The sequence below is a fragment of the Anser cygnoides genome, chromosome 5, assembly GCF_040182565.1.
Source record: "Anser cygnoides isolate HZ-2024a breed goose chromosome 5, Taihu_goose_T2T_genome, whole genome shotgun sequence".
NCBI lineage: Eukaryota > Metazoa > Chordata > Aves > Anseriformes > Anatidae > Anser > Anser cygnoides.
Genome location: NC_089877.1, coordinates 48,757,736 through 48,774,336, shown reverse-complemented (window position 1 = coordinate 48,774,336; position 16,601 = coordinate 48,757,736). Strand labels below are relative to the sequence as shown.

At 50.5% G+C, this 16,601-nt stretch overlaps 1 protein-coding gene across 10 annotated transcripts in view; it reads left to right on the top strand.

The window, feature by feature from the left end:
* Positions 1 to 16,601, top strand: part of FOXN3 (forkhead box N3) — a 202,043-nt gene that overhangs the window by 67,455 nt on the left and 117,987 nt on the right. For 9 of the 10 annotated variants that reach the window (XM_066998246.1, XM_013182425.3, XM_013182417.3 and 6 more), the window contains exon 2: positions 2,265 to 2,821. In XM_066998246.1, coding sequence (XP_066854347.1) covers positions 2,279 to 2,821 — 543 coding nt within the window. In that variant the 5' untranslated portion in view covers positions 2,265 to 2,278. Of the gene's footprint in view, positions 1 to 821; positions 1,205 to 2,264; positions 2,822 to 16,601 lie in introns of those variants that run through there. The other variant, XM_013182390.3, reaches the window with a different exon arrangement.

Below are 16,601 nucleotides of genomic sequence, written 5' to 3'. Positions count from 1 at the left end.
CGGGGGTCGCGCGCGGCACCGGCGGGGCTGAGAGGGGACGGAGGGCACCGGGGGGGTCCGGCCCGGCCGTGCCCGGCCGCAACTTGGCCGGGAGTTGCCGCGGGGGGTGCGGGGCCGGCGGAGGGGGGGGGGGGGGGTGAGGCCGGAGCCCGGCCGGGAGCGGCGCCGCGGGCCCGGCCGCTGACATCTGGGCGGCAGCGGCGGGGTGCGCGCCGCCGGCCGCCCCCGCCCGCCCCGGGCACCGCCGGTCTCCTGGCAACCGCGCCGATCGGCAGCGCCGCTGGCCAATGGGCGCGCGGCCCCCTCCGCCGCCCCGGCCGCGCGGCGAGTACGGAGGGAGCGGGGCGGGGGGGCCGGTGCCGCCCCCCCCCCCCCCCCCCCCGGGCTGTGCCGGCCCGGCCCGGCCGCGCTGCGGGAGCCCCGCGCCCCCCTGCCCGCTCCGCGCCCGGAGCCCGGCCGCGGGTCACCGGCCCCGTGTGGCCACCGCGCCTTTGTCTGGCGGCGGGCAGCGGCCGAACCCCTCCCCGTGGGGCAGTGCCCCCCATCCCACGCCCCCCCCCCCCCCCCCCCCCCGGGCCGGCAGCACCGCGCCGAGCCCCGGCAGCGCCGCGGGGCGAGGGCCCGGCGGGGCGGGCTGCGGAGCGCCCGGTGCCCGGGGAGCAGCAGCGTGTCGCCATGGCAACAGCGCCATGAAGGGAGCGCCGGCAGCCGCCCGGCTCCGGGACGCAACTTGCCGCGGGAGGCGAACTTGGGCCGGCGGCAGCGCCCCGCGCCCGGCCCCTGCCCGGGGAGCCTGGCCCCGTGCTGCCCGCGGCCCGCCCCGTGCCTTTTCCCCTTCCGCGCGCCCGTTCGTCCGAGCCCGCAGGCGCTCGGGCACCTCGGTGACCGTGAGCGCTGCCGGGCTTCCTGCGTGGCGGCCCCGCGCGCCGTGACTCTGAGCAGCGGCCGCAGCTGGCGGGCGTGCGCGGAGCCGTCCCTTTGCGTTGCTGCCCCCCCGCAGCACCTAAAATAACCCCGGCTGCTCTCCGCCAGCATGGCTGGCCTGCCTTTTTTCCTCTGTGCGCTTCATCCCCTGGTCTCTTGGCCCGTCGCTTGCGGTGCCGAGTGCCCGCGTGACGTGTAAATGTGTCTCCGGCAGCCCCCCAGCGCAGGGAACCTCCGCTCCCGCTCTCGGCGTTTGTGCAGGAGGCTGCCTGTTCTTCAAGTACGCTGCTAACCCTTACCGATTCTATTTTGCTTCTGCTCGCCTCTCCAGACCTAAACGCTGGCAGTTTTACTGTACGGAAAAGCCAAGGGAGTCTGTCTCTGCTTTTGCAGAGCTGTTTCACTCCTGCCTGCTTCTGCTGAGTGCTCACACAGCTTCCTTCACCCACCATCCACAGCTTCCTTCACCCGCCATCCGAATCACCCAGGGCCCCCCGAGCCCCCCGGCTCGCCCCTATCCCCGGGGGCCTGCTGAGCGCTCCCCTCTCCCCGTCCCGCCTCTCCCAGGCCGCGGCTGAGGATCGCAGCGTGCCTCCCTCCCGACTCTATTTTCTGCCATGTTTGAGAGACAGCTCAGCTTGTGTTAGAGCTGTCTCTGTTTACATACATTTTTAAAGTGCTCTATTCCTCTGGCGCTTGTTTCCCCGTGTCTTGGCCCCGCTCCCAAAACTACTGTGCGTTGCTTGCCTCCTTCCCTGCTCTCGCCCGTTCTGTTTTGGGAGCTCTGCTGTAATTTTGGAGTTCTGTTGCAATGGTGACTGTAGTTGGGTCGGATGCTCGGCTGCCTGAGCCTTCAGCCAGAGCGCCTTTACTCACAATGCTGTTGTATTGTCCTCAAAAGTGAAACAGCTGAACTTAATCTGAAGCAACTGCCGTAAGCCCCCCCCTTCTTTTTCTTTTTTTTTTTCTTTTTTTTAAGTTTACATGCCTATTAAAGTGATATGTTCAGAGTACTCGATGATTTGATACACGTATTCATCATTAGAGGAATGTGCCTTTAGGATTTTCTGTGTGGGGCGTCAAGTACACGCAGGACTGAGGCATATCAAGGTTATCATCTTACTCCGTTCACTGAAATTTCTTTCCTTTTCCTGACTTTAGATTATTTTACTCAACGTTTGGGGATGCCAGTTTATGTGAGTCTGTCATTTTTAATACAGATCGCAAAAGGCCAAGTGACTGGTTGGGGAAAAGCTGTCAACATGTTATGCAGTATCTTCGTATGAGCTAACTTTTTTCTCTGTTTCTTTTTTCCCCTTGCGTTGGATTCGCTCTCCCAGGAGTCTCTGCCTAAATGGGTCCAGTCATGCCGCCCAGTAAGAAGCCAGAGGGCTCAGGAATTAGCGTGCCCAGCGGACTGAGCCAACGTTACCAAGATAGCGATTTATCAAAGGCACTTCACGATGACGAGGACCTAGATTTCTCTTTGCCTGCCATCAGATTAGATAAAGGGGCCATGGAAGATGAAGAACTAACTAATTTGAACTGGTTACACGAGAGCAAGAACTTGCTGAAAAGCTTTGGGGACTCGGTCTTAAGAAGCGTTAGCCCCGTTCAGGACATCGGTGACGACACGCCTCCGTCTCCTGCCCACTCTGACATGCCCTACGATGCCAAGCAGAACCCCAACTGCAAACCTCCTTACTCCTTTAGCTGCCTCATATTTATGGCCATCGAGGACTCGCCAACCAAAAGACTGCCTGTAAAGGATATATACAACTGGATCTTAGAACACTTTCCATATTTTGCAAACGCGCCCACTGGATGGAAAAATTCTGTGAGACATAATCTATCCTTGAATAAGTGTTTTAAGAAAGTGGACAAAGACAGAAGTCAGGTAAGTTCGGAACTGTGGAAACCTGTCTGGCTCTGATAAAATTCACCTGCTAGTCCTAAAATAAATTCGTAATAGTAAAATGGAGAATACGCAATGCTGTCCCTGGTAACGTAGTTCATTAAATTCAGAGAGCCAACATTTCTTTAGCATGGCTCATTCTGATTTTATTAAATTCATTGTCTAGACATCTGTAAGAAAGTACTCGGTGTGTGTGTTTTTTCTTTTCCCCCCAGCTGGTGTCTTCATGCATAGTGGTTAAATATTGTTTTTAGTTACCATGCTGTGGTAATGGTTTCCAGCTATACTAGATGAATGTAATCATGTTATAAATAGGCCGCTTGCTGTTCTTGGCTTATACAAATGTATAGTGAAAGGGTATGCCTTATGTAAGAGTCCATCTCTTTTTTTACTGCTCTGTGTTGTAATCAGAAAAAAAACTTTCTTTTTTTTTTAATTTTTTTTTTAACCAAGCAGAAGTAGTTCTGAATTTTGGTGATGAAGCTTTAGTCTGTTTCAGGCAGGTTTTAGAGAAACTCTTCAAACAGAGGAGATAGGTCTGGCATCGCAGGTGAAAGTTACCGAAAATTCGGTTGTTCTCTCTCTGGACGTTTGCAGCTTCTGGGAACAGTGCAGTGGCAGAAGTCTGGGGAACAGATTTTTTGCTTTCGGGTCTCTGTAGTTGCTGTCTGGTTTCACTGCTGGATCCTCAACTGCATCTGCAGGAAGAGGCTGTGTGTGAGGGAATGGGGAAACGAGCCGAGCGGCGGAGGCAGTGCTTTGCATAACCTTCTATTGCATAAATCTGACTGGGAGCAGATACCGTTTTCGGAAGGGGACGGCCTCCAGAAGCAGTGGTCTGGGTGAACCTTTGGCCAAGTACGAGTATTCCGATAAAAACCCCAGCGTGCAGATTAATTTCACAGTCCTTCTCACAGGTTGGCGGAATAAATAGCAGGTAGAATCACACTGCTGACAGTCTGTCTCTGCAGCTGGCTGAAGATCAGAAAGTGAAGGCTTTCTGCTGGCAGAAATAATAGATGCACTCTGCTTTTGTATTTCGGTTAAGTAAATGCTGTGATTGTCTCGTCACTGGCTACCCTGAAGCTAGACTTCTGTTGGTGGTGCTGTTCTCCCTATTTTGGGTGCGATTTAACTTTAAATGCCGTGGAATAGAAGCTTTCTTCTTCTAGAGGAAGAATCTTACATTACCCTAAGCTAACAGCTTTCCATTTTAGGTTAATTAACTTTCTTTTCTCAGCAGTTTTGCCGTTTTAAATGATTGACTTTATTTATTTTTAATGTCGTTCCCTGAAATCCACTGTCCACATGTTGGAGTTGACACACTGTACGTTGGTAATTTTACAAATCAGTTGCTGTGAATGATTGCGTATGAGATTAAAAAACTTGTGCCTGGACTGGATCTTGTTTCATGCAAACCAGTCTTAAATTCTTGTTTGGAAGTGAGACTGTAATAATAAGTGCCACACCAGGCTTTTATGACCCTGCCCCAGACCATAAGAAGCCTTAACACAATACTCTTAAAAAAAAAAAAAATATTGTAACCAGCAAGGCGTATGCTTAGCATTGCCGTTTGTTCTATCCCTCTTCCTCTGTTTACAAGTTGTCTATTTAGATTACAGCTTCCTTCCTATGAGGAACTTGTCTTCATGTATATCTGTCAAATATCCGGCAGCCTTCCGAGATCATATGAACAATACCACGAAGCGCTTCTCCACGGGGAAGTGGAGGAGCACAATGCATGACTAGTCACCTACGTCGCGAATCCACGATTAGATCCATGGTTACCTAGCGCGACGATAAGGTGTGGTGGGAGTCCTTGCCTATAGCAGTGACAAGGTGGGGTTTGTGCTTCCCTGGAAAAGCCCAGGTTATGAGAGGGATTTTCTTCCATCTTTTCCTGCTCCTGAGCCCTTAATAACTACCCGGTCACCCTGCTGGTTGGCAGCATTAATGTAATTGAGATGAAAATCTGAAAGTTAGAAAGCACAGACTCGGGCCGTTTAAGTGCCCTGCTGCTTTTATCTCGTGTCCTGGCTGAGGGACGGCCGGCAGAGACCTGGGCGCAGAGCTGGCGCTCGGTCAGGATTGCTGAATCAGGTGCCTGACAGCTAATTGTGGACTTGGAAAGCAGTAAACCTCAACTGCTGGCGTTGAAATATGTTCATGTGCGTGCCTGCACCCTGAGGTTTGATTCGAGTGCCTTACAGCAAGCATCTCCCGTGTTCAGAAGGTGGCTTGTAAATCTGAGCGGGGTCCCTGGGACCGGGGGGGAAGGGGTGACCCCGTTACAAGGAACCATTTCATGCTGCTTCTCCCAGTTTGCAGCCAGGTTCTGCAGACTACAGGCTCGGAGTCTGCCTGTCCTTCTGCTTTTATGTGAGGGTAAAGAGCATTTAGCACACGGCTTGCTCTGAAACGCCAGCAAGCGAGGCTCTGAAACGTGCGGGATGGGGGGAAGGAGTTAATCGGTGCTGGGAATTGCAGGCATTTGCTAGTTGATGTGCGCTGACACATTGTGAAAAGCTAGAAGCTTTTCCTCTCATAGTTGTGCTTTCCAGTGTTTGTTTGCGTAGCCTTTCAGTAATCGTTTTTCTAAAAAAAGTTCTGCTGAACACTTAATTCTTTCTCGAATTCCCTCCGCCTGGTAGTTTTCTCAGTCTTGGGCTCCCCTGATTTGTATTCATGGGGCTAAATATGTATTTAATACATGCAGCTTTTCCTGCGTGCGTTTCCTGGCCTGAGATCCCTGTCACGGAAAGAAGGGCTCGCAGGCTGCGTCGCTCCGCCTGCCTCTTCTGGTGCTCTTGGGCCCGATGCTGGGAAGGGACGTCCCCGCAGGCCTGTGGACGTCCCCCCAGGCCTGTGGATGTCCCCCCAGGCCTGTGGACGTCCCCCAGGTTTATGGGGGCACCACCACCATCCCCTTCGGCTGCGGAGCTGTGGGGCTCACCCGGCAGGGCGGCTGTGCGCGGGGCTCGGCCACGAGGCCGACCTCGGGGTGCAGACGGGCAGAAGGGCCGGAGAGGGGAAAATGCTGAGCCCTCGCCTGTGCACACCTCTCTGCCTTGAGCTCAGCGGTCTAATAACAGTTGGCCAGGGTGTGAAGTGTCACGCGATGGGGGCAGAAGCGGGGTTCCCCGCCTTTGTTTGTCCTGCCGGACTTGTGAGCCCAGCCATTCAGAGTAATCCCTTTGTGAGCGCAGGGATCTGAATGTCCTCTAGCGTACGTCCCATTTAGTACAGCCCGCTAGCCCATGACTTCCCTGACTTCCCTACCATCTGGTCCTTGGCTATGGAGAGGAATTTTTCTTGTATATGTGTCTCCACAGCAACGAGTGTGCAGTTGATATGGAAAGTAAGCAGTTGCCCTAGCAACAGAGTTACTGATGTGGCAGCTCCTCTGCTCGCAGGGAAAGGGCTCAGCTAGTTCAGACGCATTATGTAGGTTTGCTGTAATTATAGCTGCGCCCACTAGTGCTGCTGGAGCTAAGGGTCTGCTGAAAAATTTTGTTAAAGCCCCATTTTTATTTTTTTCCCCCCCTTGAAGGTTTGTGTTACCCGCGTAGGGATTCCCGCTTTGAACAAAGGCGGGTGAGGGTGTGTTTTCAGGGCATGCGATCCGTCTGTGCCTTCTGTGAACGCAAACTTTCTCAATCGTTACTGTGAAAGGAGGGGAAGGGACAGCGCTGGCTTCTCTGCGATCTGTTTTGTCACAGCAGCACCCAGTTGCAGAAGCTGAGGCTCTCGCCCCGTGCTCCTTGCACCCCTCCTCGCAGCGGGCTCCTCTTTGTGAGCGCCCTGTGCTGTCCGAGGCAGGGAAACACGCATGTGCCCCCGGCCGCGTGCACGCCGAAGAAATTCAAGACTTAAAGGTTTGTTTGGCACTTGTGCTGAGGGACGTCTCAATAAAAATGTAATGAGGGTAAGGGATATGTTTATGGGGACGGGAGAAGAAAATTCTCCTCGCTTGATGTAGGAGTTATTCTTAGAAGTCCGTGGACCATAACTGGGTCATGGAGATCCAGCCAGGCTCCTCCTCCGTCTGGAGCGGGCTCTGAGGTCTGAGGGCTCCTGAGTGGTTGTAGGGCTCCGAGGGAGCCGGCCTCTAAGTTGTCCCCGGCTCACGCACACCTTTCCTACACGCCGCATCACACTGTGGCTGGGTGTGCGGTGAGAGCCGCGGGGGACTTCCCAGTAAGGAACCCCTCCTGCGAGCATCTCTCCTCCGAGGTGGTAACCGCCGGGCTTTTGACAGCTAAAGTCCTGCAGAAAGAAAAGAGCCAGCTGGAGCAAGAGGTGAATGAGCCTGGTTGTTCTTTATTGAGATCTCTTAATCCAGTCTGCATATACACAACGGTGATGGTCTCCTCCCTCTTCTAACCTTATTCAGGAAGATCTCCTGTGAGAGCTGTGTGGCACGCTGGGGATAGAAATGATCTCCTCCAGTTCTGATATTGTCACCTGCACTGACCCAAATAGCACAGATGTCAGAATTTCACTAGGTTTGTAACATCTGGTGGAGCTAAAGTGTTAAAGAAAACCCTCAGACTCACGTCAAGGACTTCAGATGATGTTGGCTCCATTAGTAAAATAATGTCCTAAATAAACTGATCCAGCTGTTAATTTCCCAAATTGTTAAAAGGAAATGTGTTTTTCTAAGTCTTGTTGAACTTGAAGTCCATTTTCTTTTACCTCGGTCTGTCGTATTAAAAAGCTGTCTAGTTCTCAGAAATTTTCTCCTCAAATTGTTTTTTGAAGAAATGAGGGTCATTTCCTTCCAGAGAAGTCATAGCGGTCTCTAGAACCTTCCCCTAATACGGGATTTCCAGATATCACACAATTCGTGGAGAGCTTTCTTGAACCCTTTCAGTTTTGGTTTTGAAGTGCAAAACCAAGAAATCATACAGAACATGTAAATAATATATTTCCTAAGCTCTGCATGGAAATAATATTCTTCCATTTGACTGGCTTCCACCAACTGGTTGACTTTACACCGTAGCTCACTCTTTGCGGTAGTGACTGGGTGCATGAACCGGTTTGGAGCTGTGCAGTGCATCATCGGTTCTCCTCCCAATGATCGTGAAGAGCTGGCAGTACCGGAGAGTCCTCTGAACCTGGATCTCGGGTGGTTGCCGTACCTTGCTCGCGGGGAAGAGCTCTGTGATGGATGGCTAACCACGTTGGCAGGCTCTGACCTCCCAGAGCAGACTGGTTGCTTGGGCTAAATAAACTGGAGTAACTGGCCGCGTGTGTGCTCCTCACCCTTTGCTGACACGACAAGAAGCGTGGTAAGCAGCGCTGCCATTTCTCGCCGCGGTCGCTCCTCCCTTGCTGGTGGCTGTTTGCTCCAGCACCTTGCTGACACACGCACTTTGCGTTCCAGTGGCAAACTGTGGATCTGCTCTTAGATCTTCCCCCCTCTTTTTTAATTCTTGAGTTGCTTTTCAGCCTGATTCCCCGGCTCAGGCCACAGCACAGTCCAGCTGACAGCCCACAGGTGACAGGATGGATGGGGAATGCCCTCGGTTGGGTTGCCCGAGGGGCAGTGCCAGAGGGGAGAGACCTGCTGGAGGCTGGAGCACCAGACGCTTCCCCCAGGTACAGCTGGGATGAAAGGAGAGAAGTTCAAATACAGCTGGAGGCTTTCTTCTGCTGAAGAAGTTGGCTTTCGGTTTTCTCCAGGAGCAGGGCTGTTGTCTTTGTTGCTCAAGCGGCCTGTGCTTAGCAGCTTTTTGGGGTGCTTTATGGCTGGTTAACCTGGTCAAAGCCTGGGCTGCCAGCACCAGGCACGGCCCCTCCGCGGCCTGGCCACCTTCCCTCTGCTGGGGGATTAAATGGCCCCGGGGCTGCCTTGCAAGCCCCTCTCCAGCTCTTACCAGCACGTGTCACTGCACGGCGAGCTGGCTGAAAACTTCATTTTCAGTTGGGTTATTTTTCAGTGGGCTAATTCAGTTGGGTTCATTTTTAGCTCCCTGCTTAGCTCATGGCCGTCGGGGTCAGGCGGGTGCCAGCGGCAGCACGGGTCTTGGGCTGAAAATGGTCCTAAGAAAACTGCAGTGCGGAGCGTGGGCACACACGCATAGATGTTTTCTCACCTTTGTAAGGTTTGTTCGTTTCTTTTGCCCGAAGGCCTTAATACGAGCAGCAGAGGTGGCTCCGAGGGGAGCTGTGCTGGGGATGCTCCGAAGAGCAGTTAGGGAAGGGGACGGCTGAGGAGAGGCGCGTTACGTGTCGCTAACGAAGGCTGCTCCGTGGGGAGTTAGAGGAGACCTGCGGATCTGGGGGGTTTGCTCGTCCTGCCCAGCATTCGCTGCTTTTGTCTCGCGCTTCAGTTCTTCACCAACACATCGAAGCATCCGTTTTAATTACAAAACGCGTGTCCTTTAGACTTCCTCCTTCCTTTCCTCGAGGGGAAGCGAAGCCTTTTAGGTTGGCTGAAACCGAGCAGCGAGTCGTGCTGCGCGCCGTCGCTTCCTGGGCAAGGACCTCTTGACAGAGCGCTCAGAGGCCCGGCCGTAACCGAGCGGCAGTCGCAGAGACCCTTCTGGCAGCCGGGAGTAGCCTCTGAGCTGCCGAGGGACCTGCCTCCCCTCGCCGCGGTGCCACGCAGATGCTGCGCGCCGCTCGCTGACCCGGGCGGCCGGGATCGCAGCAAAGCGCTGCGGCAGCTCCGCGTTCCTCCGCACGTTACTCAGACGTCTGGCCCGCCGGGGTCTGCGGAGCGGCCTCTGGCTGCTCGTACCTGCGCCTCCTGGATCATTTTCTGCTGTCTTATTGCTGCGTCTTCATGATAAATGTAGTTAAACGAATGGGCCAGGGTAACACAGGCTAAAATCCTTATGAAAAAGAAGCCCAGCGGGACTCTGTTTTTAAATTTTTTGGTGTTTGTGTGTTGATGGGTGGTGGCTTAGTGTTCAGCAGTAAGTGACTTGTGTCATTTAGAGACTGGGCAGAGCACTGCTAGATAAGGGTGTCATGCAAACACCGCCTGTAGCTCTAACAAAGCAACGCGTTACGATGCAGCTAGACTTGTGGACACAGATTTCCTTCAAGAAAAAGCCATATAGCTACCTCTGGTGAGGTATTGCTCAGTAAGCACCTAGGGAAAGGCTGCGCTGCACGCTTGTTTGAGTTTTTTAAGCTCATGAAGATTTCCCTCCCTGTAAAAGTATTTGCTCTTACTTGATTCATCATATGGTGTTCTGAAGCAGCGTTAAGTCTTCTGCTTTCTATGTAAAGAAGATAGTGAAGAAAGTTTGCTTTAATGAAGCATGAATAGATCTTGCTTGTTTGTTGGCACTTGTAGCTTAAGTCAGTTTGTTACAAAGAAGAAATTTGCTGAGAACTATGAGACTTTGCGTTCTTCACCAGCGGCAACTGGTTTGTCATGATTCAGCCCTTCAGTTTTAGTTCTCAAGTAAAAAAACAATGGCTAATTTTGCCTTGCTAACACCTGTCACTCGATTTAATTCCCAGTAAGTTTCAGCCCCTTGCCCAGCTGTTCCCTGCTTCCTCTGGTGCCTCAGAGCTAGCCAAAAATGGGCTGGATACCTGCTCAGTTTCAGGGACTGGAAATTATTACAGGTAGGAGAGGAGGTGCCAGAATCGATCGCCTGTCAGTGCTTAATTGACAAGCAGCAGAAAAACCCAGGCAGTCTGTCCAGGCGCACTTAGGAGTCCCTGTCCTTGAAGCTTGCATTATGAAGTCTTTGAAGGTTAAATAGATCCTGTGCGTCTGCTTGAATGTTTGTAACAGTTTATGCCTTAGTTTTTCTGGTTTAACTTCTGTGTATTTTCTCTGCACTGGAAGAATTCGGGCATGGAGGGAATAGCGTGCATCTTAAATCGCGGAGAGGAAGGTTGTGCTGCCCTAGGAGTGCAGCAGTGCTCTTGCTGCTGGAGAGGGGCCTGTGACCTGCTGCTGGGACGCTCTGACTCCAGCAGTCTGCCTGGCCTCGGGGCTGAGGGCAAGGAGCACCTTCCTCGGCTGTGCCGCTGTGAGCGAGAGGCTCCCGAGGTATTTTCCCTTGGAGCAAAACCAGTGTCCATGCTCCTCGCTGCAGTATCTGGACATCTAGTAAAGGTTATTGCAATGGCAATAGAAATGCGGCTATCTTTTTTGGAGAATAAGCATTTTGTAAGAGTCTGGACGCGGACAGGATCTATATATAGTCACTGGCAGCTCAGCTTGCTTCCCCAAGCCCTAAATTTCCTGTGGCTCAAGTGGTCTCAGGCTCATCGGTGACGGAGGTCACGTAAGGTGCAGACCGGCAGGGAGGAAGAAGCGGGGTGACTACTTCGGCTTTAGGGTTTTTATTCCTCCTGAATTTTTGGTAGGTCACTTATTGGCCCCTTTTGCCCTGCAATATTACTTGTTTTCCTTCTGTTCTCACACCAGGCTGGACTCGTGACTTCAGAGGAGCTGCTTTGGATTTACTCTTGGGTACAGCAGGATTGGGACTGGGGGCTGTGTGGAAAGTAGCAGTTGTAGCCATAAATGATGTCTGTGGCTCTTACTCAGTTATCCATAGGTCATTTTGGAGACGGTACATTTTAATTTGTTAGTTATGTTCTTCAAATTCCATGCTGGGTGTTATGGAAACTTTGCCCTGGGAACTGCTGTAGGAATTTGTGAGAGGACTCATTCCAAGGATCTTAAATGCGAGTGGGTTTTTCCTTCCTACAGTAGAAAAGAGCCCAAATTGCTGTCCTCGACCAGTGACTTATGATACCAAAACTCTATCTCCAGCACGCCGAATTGCTGTGCTTCAATGCAGCGGTGAACGGCAGCAATTTGCCACTAGCTGAGTACTACCAGGATGCTGAAACACCAGTGTACCTTGCAGAAAGACGCCTGTTGGTAGGCGGAGGAGTGAATGGGCGTCTGGATGGGGAAGTCTGAATAGCGGGGAGAAGTGTCTGTGGCAGCGCACGGAGCAGGAACTTGCTTATGGGACTTTGCATAAGAGAAGCAGGCTTAATGCTACCAGTAGAATTCACGCTCATTCAAGCTATCAGCAGAAAATTAGGCTCTGCTCCAGAGCTGTATTTATGAGATCCCAACGCTGCCTAATGTGGGAGGGTGCTCACTGGGATGAGGCAGCTATTGTAAATGGTCTTCTGATTTTACAGTGGGCAGAAAATGCCTACAGTGTGACACGCAGGGGATGAGGGGTTAGTGCAAGACTGGGGTTAGGTACTGACACACCTTATCTCAAGCTTTCATTTCCGTATTTCCTACTCTTTTCCTCACCCTTTTATTTGAAGGGTGGAGAGTGGGAACACACGTCTCCGAAGGTTACGTGGTTCCGTTTAAATTCGGAAAAAAAAAAAAAATTTTGAAATGCTTTTAGGTTAGGAGGAAGGGGATGAACATCACGGTTATGGGCAACAGAGAATGTAATAGAAGTAGCAGTTTTGCCATTAGGTCTGTTCTTAAATTTTTGGGTAGAGCTAAATATTTCACGTGGTTCATCTTTGGAATAAAGTCCTTGCCATGCAGAAAAACTGTTTGCAAAGATTCTCTTCAGTACCCCTGTCCTGTACTGCCTGTCCGTGTGCAGCCTCCTCCGGCCCTGCTGCACGAGAGGAACGCTGCACGTCCGGGGATCCTACTGCTCCTGATCCTACTGACCACGTGCAGCACTTTGGAGAGGGATGTTGGAGGGATGTAAGAATTAGATGCAGCTGGCTGAGCCGCAGCTGCACCAAGGCTTTCAGAGAAAATGGTAGGGAGCTCCTGGGTCAAGAGGCATTTGGTCCTGCAGGGCTCACCTTCATAGACTACAGTCACATATGAACGTAAGGGAAGGTGGTGACAGGAGCCCGAATGGTTCCACCCTTCCTGAGGTACTTCAGCAGAGGAGGACTGTAAATGATTCACTGGTTTCCCGCATAGCCAGGGCGTGCCCCGGGAGCTGCAGGTTTGGGGCACTTTGTTGGGCAGGAGGGAAGTTCGGGGGTCGCTACGGGGCTGAGCTGGTTGGGCGCCCGACAAACGCTGGCAGTTCTAGCATTGAGCTTCTTTGCTTTGAAGTAGTCGAACGAACCTGTCCAAAATGTTCTTCTTGTTTTGGCAGCTGATATAATGTGTTTATTGTTACCTAATTACCTTGCTGCACTAATTAATTCGGCTCTTCTCTCTCCTACCCCCATCTCTAAAGATCAGTGTTTTCCCTCAGTGCTAAATATGCAAACCTCGCTGTTGTAAAAGGGTAGGTGTTTTTTTTTTGTTTTGTTTTCCAATTATATATCAAGTTCTAATGCTTTTTAGACGTTTGGATGCATGGCAGAGAAAGAGGAAAGAAGCTGTCATAAAGAGACAAATTGCACTGAAGACTCAGCACAGTGCTAGCTCCCAGCTATTGAGACAAATGGGATTTTATTGTTCAGGCTGTACTTCCTCTTCTGCTTAAATTAATTTATTTTTGTATCTCTCTATCCCTTTGTGAGCATGTGTGTGTATGTATATAAACACTACATAGCCACTTTGGTTTTTAGATCATCAAAACGCTTTTAAGGTAAAATGGGAGCAAAAAGCAGCATGGATTTGGATTGTCACACAGAGCTTCCTACCTCCTTGTATTTCTGCATTAGGAACCAATATGCTGCTTGTAGTGGCATGGCTGGGCAAAATTTCCTTAGGACAGAAGTGTTCTCTTGCCACAAATGGTTACCAGTTAGTCTGAACAGATCAGTAAATCACGATACTAACCTGAACTGTCTCTCTCATTTGTTTGTGGTTGTGGTTTTTTTTGCTTTTTTTTTTCTTCTTTTTTCTTTTTCCCCAAACAAACCGGCCCTTAAAATTTAGTAAAAAGCCTCCAGTTCTGTTAGTTGTTCTGCCGGGTCTTGCTAAAACACCTGTAAGACTTGGGTGCCTTTTTAGGCAGCGCTGCTTTTGTTTGGAGGGATAAAGTTCCTTGTTCTTGGCTTAACAAGTCTGCTTTGATGTGTCATTTGCTGTTGGCTTTCAGAGCTGAGCAGTTGTGAATTTGGAAAACCAGAAATGTAATTATGACCGTTTCCACGAAGAGACAAGCTTCTCTGTCACTCCTCTTGTTTGAGATGAAATACAAAATTTTCATTTAGAAAGCTTTGATTTTAATTGGTAGTATTGAAATCGAAGGAAAGATTTTGCTTTCTCATCCTGTTTTTCTGCTGACTTGGGGAAAAAATAGGAAAATGTGGCCCCCTTCCCCCAGCTAAAATATTTGCATTATTTTAGTTTCAAAGTAAACATGCTTGTGATCTGCCCACTTTTGCTAATTAACATCTGCTCCTTCACCACCACTCGAGTCCCTCTCACCCTTCAGTGTCGAGTATGCCAAAAATCTGTTTGGCTGGGCTTGAGCTGACGGGACAGGCGGCCGCGGCTTCGTTGCGGTGGACTTACCCATGTGTGTGTCACGTCAGCCTCGACTTATTTCCCCCACAATTTATAAAGCAGGGGTCACCGTCTTGATTTTGGATTTGCACTCTGAATCTCTAATTCAGGCATGCATTAAAAAGGGAAAGAGCCTGCTTCATCAGGCAGCTCTGTTTTTTCCTGTTTTGACAGTCGATTCCTGTTGTTTGGCATCAGTTTAAACAATAGGATGGTGCCGCAGCTTGTTTGAGTGGCTTTTCAATTCAAGCCATGTGTAACTTGAGCTCTGTTAATGGGGTGGGATTCCTTCTCACCCTTCATACAGATAGACACTTCTTTTTGTAAAGGAAGGGATTTCTGTAATTATCCAAATGAGTGTCGGGTGGCTTTTCAGTTAGGTGAAGTAGTGCTGGTGTCCAGGTGGGGGTGTGTGTAAAGGTGTGGATGCATACGATGGGTTTGGGGGGGATTATTTAGGCAGAGATTTAGGCCCTGACATTTATGAAATTGGCTTAAAAATCGTGATGTTATTTGAAGTAATGGGGGATGTCTTATTTTAGAACCTCTTAGATCCCTTTCCAGGCTCTTTACAGACATGAAGACAGCTGGAAACATTTTGGTTTCTTTCAGTTTGTTTTCATGATTTTGCACCATCTCATGACTTTTCTAATAAAAACACCTAAAATCCCAGTATGGTAAAATGCCATGAATTAGCAGCATTAAAGCCAGATTCTGGAGGTTACGATAAAGCTGTAATATGTCGAGCTTCTTTCAAACTTTTGTTGGTGGTATGTTTGGCATTTCCCTGGAGACCCTTTTGCAGAGAAAACACCGCAATTGGAGAAATCCTGTGCTTTGCAGCATTGGCGGGAGCTGCGGGTAGATTTTCACACCGCCCCCATGCTGGAGGGCCAGCCATTGCTTTTTCAGCAGGGCTTGGGTTGCTACGCAGATCGGAAATGTGAGATGCGTGCTCTCAGAAGTTTTTAGTTGTCCTTTGGATCAATGCAGTTAATTTTTAGGTGCCCCTTCCTTTTTGCTCAGCCTTTGCATAGGGCCTTCAGCGATTTGGACCTTGTTCTCTAGCTGGATGTCTTTCTCTGCAAGGGAGTGTGTGTGTTATTTTTGGTTGCATTTCACATTTAGGTATTCGTTTCCTAATGATAGTTTTGTTTCTTTTTCTCTTAGCCGTCTCTAACTTGCATGATGTAGCAGGGGAGCCGTTCGCGTACGTCTGGCCGAGGACAGCATGGCCGGGTGGAGGGCTTTAATTCATCGTCGCGCTGTGCTGAGAGTGCATTTGCATTTTAGAAAAGAAAAAAAGTTGCAAGCTTTTTTGAACCAAGATTTTCATTTGTAAAACGTCTGCTATTTTTGGTGCGTCAAACATGAAGGCTTCCTGTGTGAAACCGATAGAGAAAAAGATCACAGGGGACCTGGAGCAGTGACTCAGGTCACAGCAGGCCGGTTTGCGTGACACCTGTGTCATCAAAATAGCCTCACTTCGGCATCCTTAAATGAGATTTTCTTTTCCTTTAGAGGGTAGATTTGTTCAAAGGTACATTTCATCTTGAATAATTTGGAGGAAAACAATTTTCTGTCCTTCTGAGAATATCATAAATCTTCTCCGCCTTGCTACTTCTGAACTCTTCGCAGCATTAACATCTGATGGTGGATGAATTGTCAATTTTCATTACTGGAGTCCGCTCAGAAAGTGTTTCTCCCTGTTTCCTTCCACTTCAGGCACGTTGAGTCAGATAAATTCATACAGTGATGTTTAATCACTGAGCACTAATCACCCTTGTGCAATATTGATCAGCAGCCTTTTTGTATACTATGATTAGAATGAGTGATAGCTCGCTAGTGAATACCACGGGGCAGGAGGGGTGGAGGCGGTGGGTTAGCCCTGTCTCGCAGTTGATGCTGCTTTTCTAATTTCCAGAGGTTTCTAGGCTCCATCGGTTTCTCTCTTTCCCCTCCCCTGCCTCAGGCTCTACTTTTCTTCTTGTTCTGGTGTTCAAGCCCTCCCTTCCTGCAGATGGGCTCCTGTCCCATCGGCAGCTGCACCAGTCCCTCTGCTGGGGCTGCGGGCACTCCTTTGGCTGCCCGCGGATCCTCTTCCCAAGGAAGGTGTCCTTCTCCTCCTCCTTGGCACACTCGAAGCATGCGCGGGCTTCCCACGCGGTCCTGTTTCATGGGTGGCTGTGTGTGAGCATCGCGCTTTAAAACGACTGCTTGCGAGTTGTGTTAAAAAAAGACCGGGGAAAACCCAAGTAGGCAGGGCAGTGGTGCGTGGGTTGAAAGCTTTTTCCCCCTTCCTCCCACTCTTTCCTTACAGGGTAAAAGACCCAGTCTGCGCGTGAACTTGCTATTCTGAATAACCTCTCTTCT